General features: G+C 46.1%; 1 protein-coding gene across 1 annotated transcript; it reads left to right on the forward strand.

Moving 5' to 3' along the window:
- Window positions 1-1161: 1161 nt before the first annotated feature.
- Window positions 1162-2187, forward strand: LOC101612776 (serine/threonine-protein kinase pim-2-like). Its single transcript, XM_045134765.1, has one exon. The coding sequence runs from the start codon at window positions 1177-1179 to the stop codon at window positions 2185-2187; it is 1011 nt and encodes a 336-aa protein (XP_044990700.1). The 5' UTR covers window positions 1162-1176.
- Window positions 2188-11361: the final 9174 nt, after the last annotated feature.

The raw sequence follows: 11361 nt of genomic DNA on the forward strand, positions 1-11361 counted from the left end.
GTGTATGCATGAGTGAGTGTATGTGTTTATTTATGTGTGTGTGTATATTTATAGGTCTAAGAAAAATCAAATAGTAAGAAATGGAAGTGATGGGAAATCATTTTTATTTTTATTTATTTATTTATTTATTTATTTTTAATTTTTATTAACATTTTCCATGATTATAAAATATATCCCATGGTAATTCCCTCCCTCCCCACCCCCACACTTTCCCATTTGAAATTCCATTCTCCATCATATTACCTCCCCATTACAATCATTGTAATTACATATATACAATAACAACCTATTAAGTATCCTCCTCCCTTCCTTTCTCCACCCTTTATGTCTCCTTTTCAACTTACTGGCCTCTGCTACTAGGTATTTTCATTCTCACACAGAAGCCCAGTCATCTGTAGCTAGGATCCACATATGAGAGAGAACATGTGGCGCTTGGCTTTCTGGGCCTGGGTTACCTGACTTAGTATAATACTTTCCAGGTCCATCCATTTTTCTGCAAATTTCATAACTTCATTTTTCTTTACCGCTGAGTAGAACTCCATTGTATAAATGAACCACATCTTCATTATCCACTCATCTGTTGAGGGACATCTAGGCTGGTTCCAGGGAAATCATTTTCTTTTTTTTTTTAAATATATTTTTTTTAAATTTTTATTTATTTATTTATTTATTTGAGAGCGACAGACACAGAGAGAAAGACAGATAGAGGGAGAGAGAGAGAATGGGCGCGCCAGGGCTTCCAGCCTCTGCAAACGAACTCCAGACGCGTGCGCCCCCTTGTGCATTTGGCTAACGTGGGACCTGGGGAACCGAGCCTCGAACCGGGGTCCTTAGGCTTCACAGGCAAGCACTCAACCGCTAAGCCATCTCTCCAGCCCAAGGGAAATCATTTTTAAAGAGCAAAAGGAAATACTGTGGAAATACCTAAGAAGAGAATTTAGAAAGTTGGAGATGTGTGTGCGGAAGGACGTGCCAAGCCCCTTGATAGAAAGGCATTAATTATGAGAACTCTATAAGAAAAGACTGGGCTTGCGCCGTCTGCAGGTGCTTCCGGGCCACCAGTTTCCCTGCCTCCCACCCTGGCGCCCCCAGCCCTGGCTCGCCGGCACTGCCCCGGGCGTCCACGCCCTGCGGGCTCAGCGGATTCAGCGGGCTTATCTGCGCAGCGCCTCCTCCATGCTGACCAAGCCTCTGCAGGGGCTCCCTGCGCCCCTCGTGACCCCCACGCAACCGCCAGGAGGCAAGGATCGGGCAGCCTTCGAGGCCGGACACCGACTTGGCCCCCTCTTGGGTAAGGTGGGCCTTGGCACCATCTTCGTGGGACACCGCGTCACAGATAGATGCCAGGTGGCCATCAAAGTAATCTCCCGAAATCGTGTGCTGGGCTGGTCCACCTTCTCAGACTCAGTCACGTGCCCACTTGAAGTGGCACTGCTGTGGAAAGTGGGTGAAGGCAATGGGCATCCTGGTGTGATCCGTGGGCTTGACTGGTTTGAAACCCCAGAAGGCTTCATGCTGGTCCTTGAGCGACCCATGCCGGCCCAGGATCTTTTCGACTACATCCCTGAGAAGGGCGCACTGGGTGAAAGCCGCAGCTTCTTCACCCAGGCGGTGGCAGCTGTCCAGCGCTGCCAGGCGCGTGGAGTTGCCCATCGCGATATCAAGGATGAGAACATCCTGATAGGCCTGTGCCGGGGCTGCATAAAACTCACCGATTTTGGTTCTGGTGCCCTGCTTCATGATGAACCTTACACGGACTTTGATGGGACAAGAGTGTACAGCCCTCCAGAGTGGATCTCTCGACACCAGTACCATGCCCTTCCAGCCACTGTCTGGTCACTGGGTGTCCTCCTCTGTGACATGGTGTGTGGGGACATTCCATTTGAGAGCGACCAGGAGATTCTGGAGGCTGAGCTCCACTTCCCTGCCCATGTCTCATCAGATTGCTGTGCCCTAATCCGCCGGTGCCTGACTCCTAAACCTTGTTCCCCACCCACACTGGAGGAGATTCTGCTGGACCCCTGCGTGCAAACACCAGCAGACAAAGCACCCATCAGCCCCTCCAAAGGAAGGCCCACCCCTTTACCCCATCCCTGCTTCCCTAGGCCCAGCCAGGATCTCACTACTTGGAATCCCATGGTTACGCCACAAGGGGTATCTGTTGACCTGGTTATACAGGCTGTTTAAAATCCCAGTATTGGGCTGGAGAGATGGCTTAGCGGTTTAGCGCTTGCCTGTGAAACCTAAGGACCCCAGTTCGAGGCTTGATTCCCCAGGACCCACGTTAGCAGGATGCACAAGGGGGCGCACGCGTCTGGAGTTCGTTTGCAGTGGCTGGAGGCTCTGGCGCGCCCATTCTCCGCCGCCCCTCCGTTGCTCTCAATTAAATAAATAAAAAAATAATTAAAATAAAACCCAGTATTGCTAAGATCAGGGACTAGGGATCAGGGCTCAAAAGATCAGCCAGGTCTGCCCAGTTCTCATCCCAGTTCTGTGAAGGATCCTCCCAGAACCTGTGGTCCATTATTTGGGAAAGAGGAATTCCTTCCTTCTGTTAAAGATGTGTATTTGGTTGGAGTTCCTTCCCTTCTGAGCCCTAATACTCTTATTCTGACATTGTAGTCCCTACACTGGCACCTCTTAATACTACCACCACAAACCTAGACACTTAGTTCAAATGCTCGCACTTGGGCAAGGGTGCTTTCCTTAAAATACCCCAGCAGCTCTTACTCTAGCTAAAGGGCCCTTAACCCTAGCACGGGGTCCCATAATCAGTCAAGCTGCTTTTCTGCCTCAGCCCAGAATTGCTTGTTCTGGGGGAGGTAATGCCCCATTGGTACCCCAGGGCTTTGTGTGTGTGTGTTTTATTTTTTCTTCTGGTGATTTTTTGGTGAGGGGACCCTGTTGTTATCCCAAGGGCTCTTATTCTGGCGAGAAGATCCTTACTTCCATAAACTGGGGAAGGAATGGGAGATGGACGCCACCAGAGACTTGGTTGATTGGGGGAGGGGATGGGCTGAGGGAAAGAAGTCTTGCTGTTTGTTCTCCTGGGGTCCTCCCTCTCCCAACTTTACTGCCTCCTCCTGCGCCAGGTTTGTCCACTTGCTAAAATGTAAGTAGTTATGTACTGGAGGTAGGGGAGAGCTACAAGTGTGCCCTCCTGTCCCTTCTCCTCCTGCCTGGATTATTTAAAAAGCCATGTGTGGAAACCTATTTAATAAATAATCAAGTCAGAAGTCAGTGGCCAAAAAAAAAAAAGATAAGACTCAATGCGGGCTGGAGGGATGGCTTAGTGGTTAAGGCATTTGCTAGCAAAGCCAAAGGACCCAGGTTCGATTCCCCAGGACCCACATTAGTCAGATGCACAAGGGGGCACACGAATCTGGAATTTGTTTGCAGTGGTAAACCCATCCTCTCTTTCTCCCTCCTTCTCTGTCAAATAAATAAATAATAATAAATATTAAAAAAATAAAAGACTCAATGCCATTTTAAATTTATTTTTATTTATTTGAGAGAGAGAGAGAGAGAGAGAGAGAGAGAGAGAGAGAGAGAGAGAATGGGAGCACCAGAGCCTCCAGCCACTGCAAACAAACTCCAGATGCATGCTCCACCTTGTTCATCTGGCTTAGGTGAGTCCTGGGGAATCAAACCGGGGTCCTTAGGCTTTGCAGGCAAGCTCCCTAACCACTAAGCAATCTCTTCAGCCCCAATTCCATTTGTTAAAAAAAAATCCTAGTAATAGACAATTTGAATTTCAAATGAATGTCGCATAAGTGGAGGGTAAGGGGGAAAAGCCCCATCTCATCCTGAACCAATTCAATGGATTCTTCACTTCAAGAGGCTCAAATCTTATGCTCCCAAAGATAGTCTCTGAACCAGCCATTGTGGCATATGCCTGTAATCTCAGGATTCAGAAGACTGAGGCAAGAGTTCAAAACCAGCCTGGACTACATAGTGAGAACTTATCTAAAAAAAAAAAAGTTGCAACTGATAAAATGGAGGATAGGAAAGAAGGGGTTATGCCTGATGCAGTTGCGGGGACCCACTTCTTAGCTTGCCACTTCCAGAGATAGGGTGTTCTTAGCCTGCATGAGTTAGAAAGTCTCAAGAAGGATCAGCGTTGACCCTGCATATTCCAATTGATCATCCAAAGAAAATATTCATGAAGTGTATCTTGGTATAGCAGCGGCTCTCAAATTGTGTACCAAACACTCAACTGGGATGCTTGCTAAGATGCAGATTCCAAGCTGGGCATGGCCACACATGCCTGGCACCTCAGTACATGGGAAGCTGAGGCAGGAGGATAGCTTGAGTTCAGGAGTTCAAGGCCAGATGAGCAGTATAGTGAGACCCTGTTGCAGTTAGCTTCACTTTGCTGTCAGGAAGCACCAGACTAAAGCAGCTGCGGGAGGAAAGGGCTGATTTTGCTTACAGACTTGAGGGGAAGCTCCACAATGGCAGGGGAAAATATGGCATGAGCAGCCTCAGGTGGACAATAGCAGAAGGAGAGTAGACCAAACACAGGTAAGGGGAAGTTGGTTATAACACCCATAAGCCCACCCCCAACAATACACTGCCCCCAGGAGGCACAAATTCCCAAATTGCCATCAGCTGGGGACCTAGCATTCAGAACATATGGGAGACACCTGAAACAAACTACCACCGACCTATCTTAAAAAAAATAGAAAGGTGATAGAAAAGGAAGAAAGAAACAAGAAAAAGAAAGGACAGGGCTGGAGAGATGGCTTAGCGGTTAAGCGCTTGCCTGTGAAGCCTAAGGACCCCGGTTCGAGGCTCGGTTCCCCAGGTCCCACGTTAGCCAGATGCACAAGGGGGTGCACGTGTCTGGAGTTTGTTTGCAGAGGCTGGAAGCCCTGGCGCGCCCATTCTCTCTCTCTCCCTCTATCTGTCTTTCTCTCTGTGCCTGTCGCTCTCAATTAAATAAATAAATAAAAAATTATTAAAAAAAAAAAAGAAAGGACAGAGAATGGGGAGATTTGGTATTACTGCAGACATTGTGATTTGAAGGGAAATGTTGCATTTTACAAACCACTTCAGGGGTTCAGATGCAGAGACACAGAGACCTCTCTTTTTCCTTAGTGCATTTATTTTTTTTAAAGAAACTCTAGATGCATGTACCACCTTGTGCATCTGGCTTACATGGGTACTGGGGAATCAAACCTGGGTCCTTAGGCTTTGCAGGCAAGTGCTTTAACCACTAAACTATCTCTCTATCCCCAGCGTATTTTAGACAAGGTTTCTCTATGTAGCCCAAGGTGGCCTCACACTCTTGTCTTCCTGTCTCAGCCTCCCTTGTGCTGTGATACAGTGTGTGTGTGTGTGTGCACGCGCATGTGTGTGTGTACCACCATACTCTACCAGAGACCTCTCTGAGAAATAGTACCTTAAGCTATGGCAGAGTGGGCCCATCAAGGGCCCTTCAGATTCAGTTTCCATTCATTCACTCATTTATTCATTTCTTCCCAGATTCATTAGTTTGCTACACATTTCTGGAGTCCTAGCAGCCCCACACATAATCATGTAGACATTGTAAATACAAAGACATTGTAAATACATCGCATGAAGGAGCTTATATCTAGTAGCCGACACACACACACACGGTATGTGTGTATGTATGTATGTATGTATGTATGTATGTATGTATGTGCGTGTGTGTATATACGTGTGTGTGTGTGTGTGTGTGTGTGTGTGTGTGTGTATACTATACATCCATCATATGACTATTGCAAGCCAGGTTACTACAAGCATTTATTCATTTATTTGAGATAGGGTCTCATGTAGTGCAGGCTGGCCTTAAACTCACTGTATAAGTGAGGATGACATTGAATTCTGGACCCTCCTGCCTCTGCCTCTCGAACACTAGGCTTAGAGTTATGCACCACCATGCCAAGCTGCTTCCAGGAAGGAGAAGGAGGGCATGCCAACACCGGTACCACCTGGGCAGCCTGACGAGGAGCTGATTGGAGACCAGAGAGCAGAATTACCTTTGTATCTCTCTCTAAGCGGGAACATTATTAATGTCTGCCGGCCTCTACTAAAGATAGCAGAGCAGCCCAGCCTGGCCAGGGATTAGTTATAATCTTGTTAACCAGCTTCAGAGGAAGAATAAGGATGAGATGCCAAAAGCTCCTGACTCAGCAACATCATCCTTGCTTTTCAATAGTCTGAGTAAGTTAATTAATTGCAAGATCTTGTTTATATTTGAATCTGTTTTTATCCCAAATCTGTGTCTATTTCGTTCAGCTATTTCCACAAAGTTAAAAATTTGGCTGGAAGACACATGAAGAATGTAACATTTAGAAGTAAAGATGATACTCGGGACTATTTGAGACAAAGAAAGACAGATTAGTATAATTACAAATCACTTCTAAAAAAGAAGTGTCTCAAAGAAAATATGGTGGAGAATGACTGAGGAACACACCCAGCATTGACCTCACCTCCATAACCTTCCATAAACACTTGACACTGAGACGCTTCTAAAAAAATTTTTAAAAAAGCACTTTATTTTTAATTATTTATTAGAGACAGAGAGAGGGAAGAGGAAAGAGCGAGAGTGCAAGTGAGCACACCAGGGCCTCTAGCCACTGCAAACGAACTCCACATGCATGTGCCACCATGTGGCTTACACAGGACCTGGAGAATTGAACCTGGGTCCCTAGGCTTCACAGGCATGCGCCTTAACTGCTAAGCCATCTCTCCAGCCTGCCACTTCTTTTTTTTTTTTTGGCATGTGTGTATTATACTCATGTGTGTGGCACATTTGTATGCACAGATGCACACGTCTCTGTGTGCTCATGCGTGTGTGTGTATGTGTCTGCTATCCGTTTATGGAGGTGAGAGGTCAGTGCTGGGTGTCTTCCTCAGTCGTGCTCCACCATATTTTCTCTGAGACACGGTCTCTCACGGAACGTGGAGCTCACCAGTTTGGCAATACCAGCTGGCCAGCAAGTCCTAGTCATTTACCTGTTTTTACCTCCTTGGTGCTAGAATTACAACATGTGCCATCACAGCCGGCACTGTTACATGGATGGATTCTGGGGATCTGAACTCAGGCCCTCACATTTGCTTGGCGAACACTTTACACATTGTGCCTTCTGCCCGGCCCCCAAATCATTTCTTTTTCTTTTCTTTTTGTTTTGCGAGGTAGGGTCTCACTCTAGCCCAGGCTGACCTGGAATTCACTCTGTAGTCTCAGGGTGGCCTCGAACTCAGGCGATCCTTCTACCTCTGCCTCCTGAGTGCTGGGATTAAAGGAGTGTGCTACAATGCCCGGCCCTCAAATCATTTCTTTTAACAGAGAGATTTATATCCTATAAATCTTCTGCTTAGACATGCTTTCTTTCTCTTTCTTAAAATATTTTAAAATTTTTATTTGAGAGTGACAGAGAGAGAAAGAGGCAGATAGAGAGAGACAGAGAATGGACATGCCAGGGCTTCCAGCCACTGCAAACGCTCCAGACGTGTGTGCCCCCTTGTGCCTTGGGGGATTGAGCCTGGAACCACGGTTCTTAGGCTTCACAGGCAAACCCTTAACCGCTAAGCCACCTCTCCAGCCTGACTTGCTGTCTTTAAGCTGTATTTTGCCTGTGACAACTGACATGGAGGAAGGATTAATTCTGGCTAGCGGTTTAGAGGTCTCAGTCTGTGACCAGGGAGGAGAATGCAATGACCAGGAAGCAGATCACATATACAATACACGGCTGACTCCCTGCACGTGGATGTTCTCACTGTGCTCTTGACTCTCAGTCCTGCGTTGACCTCCTGGTTACAGAAAGGCAAAAGAGGAAAAACCCAAGAGCTCTCTCCTATCTTCACAGCGTTGGGGAACTACATTGCGATTCTCCTAACCTACTTACTCTGAGCCCCACCTTGGTGCCACCCACTTCCTGCTTGTACTCTGAGCAGCAGATGGCAGTGTGCCCACATCTGCAGAGATGTCTTCTGTGTTCGGAGGCACTGGGGGAAATGAGCATCAATGTTCTGCTAACCATTCCTTTAATCTCATAGACATCGTCTCTCCCCTCTTCTCTCTAGGTCCCCGAGTGCAAGTGCCACAGAGAAAATACTGTGTGAAGTGTGTGATTTATGGTGGTACGGATGGCTGGCTCGTCAGGGCATTGACTTCCTCTCTTTCCTGGGTACACGGCTGGAATATAATCGTGGTTATCACCAGTCAGATTTGATCATATGCCCAAAGTTGTGGTCAATGAAATGCACAAAGAAATATATGCCATTTCTAGTTCTGGCCTTTAAAAAGTCACATTCATGTTTATAGGAAGCATCCATTTTTCTGTGCAATAGTGATTTTTTTTTTTCTATATTAGACTCAAAACAGGAAGAGACTGTGGATGGGAGTCTTTTTAGTTTTTTTTTTTTTTTTTTTGAGGAAGGGTCTCACTCTAGCCCAGGCTGACCTGGAATTCACTATGGAGTCTCAGGGTGGCCTCGAACTCACGGCAATTCTCCTACATCTGCCTCCCAAGTGCTGGGATTAAAAGCATGTGCCACACACTCGGCTGGAGCTTTGTGAGTGTGTGTGCGTGTACAGATGTACTTGCATGTATATGTACATGTGTGTTGAAGCCAGAAGACGACCTCAGGTGGTGTTATTCAGGTGCTGTCTACTTTTGTGTATATGTGTGTGTGAGTCTGTATATTATGTGGTATATGTATGTTCGGGTGCAGATGCATGCACACCATGCATATGTGTGTGGTGTCCAGATGAGAACCTTGGGTATCTTTTTCTGTTGCTCATCCACGTACTGCCTTGAGGCCAGGCCACTCCCTCAACTTGGAGCTGCCATTGTCCACACTTTAAAAATATTTTTTATATTTATTTATTTATTTGAGAAATGCAGGAAAGAGAAAGAGAGAGATAGAGAATGGGTGTGCCAGGGCCTCAAGCCACTGCAAATGAACTCCAGATGCATGCACTGCCTTGTGTATCTGGCTTACATGGGTCCTGGGGAATCAAATCTGGGTCCTTTATCTTTGCAGGCAAGTGCCTTAAATGCTAAGCCAACTTTCTAGCCCTATTATCCACCTTTTTGGAGACAGGATCTCTCATTGGCTTGGAATTCGCCAATTATGTTAGACTGGCTGGCCAATGAGATCCACCTCCCCAGTGTTGCGATATTCAGCATGTGCTCTCATATCTGGCTTAAAATTTTTTAAAATATGTTTTCATTTATTTTTATTTATTCATTTGAGAGAGACAGAGAGAGAAATAGGCAGAGAGAGAGAGAGAGAGAGAGAGAGAATGGGTGCACCAGGGCCTCCAGCCTCTGCAAATGAACTCCAGACACATGTGCCACCTTGTGCATCTGGTTTATGTGGGTCCTGGGGAATTGAGCCTCGAGCCAGGGTCCTTAGGCTTCACAGGCAACCACTTAACCACTAAGCAATCTCTCCAGCCCAGGAAATAAAAAAAATAAAAACAAAAAAAAAAAAAAACATTTGCAAGCAGAGAGAGATAGAAGAGAGTCAGAGAGAATGAGTGTGCCAGGGCCTCCAGCCACTGCAAACAAACGCCAGATGTATGTGCTACTATGCCAATCTGGCTTTCATGGTGTTGCAGTCTGGTTCACGTTGCTGATAGAAATCACCCAACCAAGAGCAGCTTCTGGGATAAAGAGGTTTATTTTGGCTTACAGGCTCGAGGGGAAGCTCCACGATGGTAGGGGAAAACGATGGCATGAGCAGAGGGTGGACATCACCCCCTGGCCAACAGAAGGTGGACCACAGCAACAGGAGGGTGTGCCAAACACTGTCATGGGGAAACTGGCTATAAAGCCCATAAGCCCGCCCCCAACAATACACTCCCTCCAGGAGGCGTTAATTCCCAAATCTCTATCAGCTGGGAACCTAGCATTCAGAACACCTAAGTTTATGGGGGACACCTGAATCAAACCACCACACATGGGTACTGGAGAATTGAACTCTAGTCATTATGCTCTTCAGGCAAGTGCCTTAACCACTGAGAAATCTCTATAGCTCAGGATTTTTTTTTTTTTTTAGATAGGACCTTGCTCTAGCCCAGGCTGACCTGGAATTCACTATGTAGTCTCAGGGTGACCTTGAACTCATGGCAATCCTCCTACCTCTGCCTCCCAAATGCTGGGATTAAAGGCGTGTGCCTGGTTATCACCTCTTTTTAAAAAAGTAAGTTTTTAGGGCTGGAGAGATGGCTCAGTGGTTAAGGCACTTGCCTTCAAAGCCTAACGACTGGAGTTAGATCCTTCAGGACCCATGTAAAACCATATACACAAAGTGGTGCAAGCATCTGCAGTTTGTTTGCAGTGGCTAGAAGCCCTGGTTTGCCTATACTCTCTCCTCTTTGCTTGCAAATAAATAAATAAAATACTAAATAATAAGTATTTATTTATTTATTTTGCAATGCTTTAGATGGAACCCAGGGTCATGTGCATGCTAGGAAAGTGTTCTAGCTCTTGTCAGTGACAATTTTATTTCTTTATTTTATTTTTTTTTAATTTTTATTTTTTTGGTTTTTTGAGGTAAGGTCTCACACTAGTCCAGGCTGACCTGGAACTCACTATATAGTCTCAGGGTGGTCTCGAACTCACAGTGATCCACCTAGCTCTGCCTCCCAAGTGCTGGGATTAAAGGTGTGTACCACCATGCCTGGTGAAAAATTTTTTTTTATTTTTTGTTCATTTAATTAATTAATTAATTAATTAATTTATTTATTTGAGAGTGACAGACACAGAGAGAAAGACAGAGGGAGAGAGAGAGAATGGGCGAGCCAGGGCTTCCAGCCACTGCAAACGAACTCCAGACGCGTGCGCCCCCTTGTGTATCTGGCGAACGTGGGACCTGGGGAACCGAGCCTCGAACCGGGGTCCTTAGGCTTCACAGGCAAGCGCTTAACCGCTAAGCCATCTCTCCAGCCCAAATTTTTTAAAAATATATTTTGTTTAGTTATTTATTTGAGAGAGAGAAAGTTGCAGAGGCAGAGAGAGAGAATGGGTGCACTAGGGCCTTCAGGCACTGCAAATGCACTCCAGACACGTGTGCCTCCTTGTGCATCTAGCTTTTATGGGTCCTGGAGAATTGAACTGGGATCCTTTGGCTTTACAGGCAAACACCTTAACCGCTAAGCCATCTCTCCAGCCTGAAAAAATTTTTAAAAATTATTCATTTATTTATCTAGAGACAGATATGTCATTATGCCCAGCCCAAGGAAAGCCTGTCTTTAAAGAGCTTGCTACCAGGCTAGGGAGATAGCTCAGTTGGTAAAGTGCTTTTCTTGTTGGCAAGAAGACCTGAGTTCAACTCCCATTAATTACATAACAGCGCTGGTCATGGTGGCACACCTGTAAT

This window comes from Jaculus jaculus, chromosome 15, assembly GCF_020740685.1.
Source record: "Jaculus jaculus isolate mJacJac1 chromosome 15, mJacJac1.mat.Y.cur, whole genome shotgun sequence".
NCBI classification, from domain to species: domain Eukaryota; kingdom Metazoa; phylum Chordata; class Mammalia; order Rodentia; family Dipodidae; genus Jaculus; species Jaculus jaculus.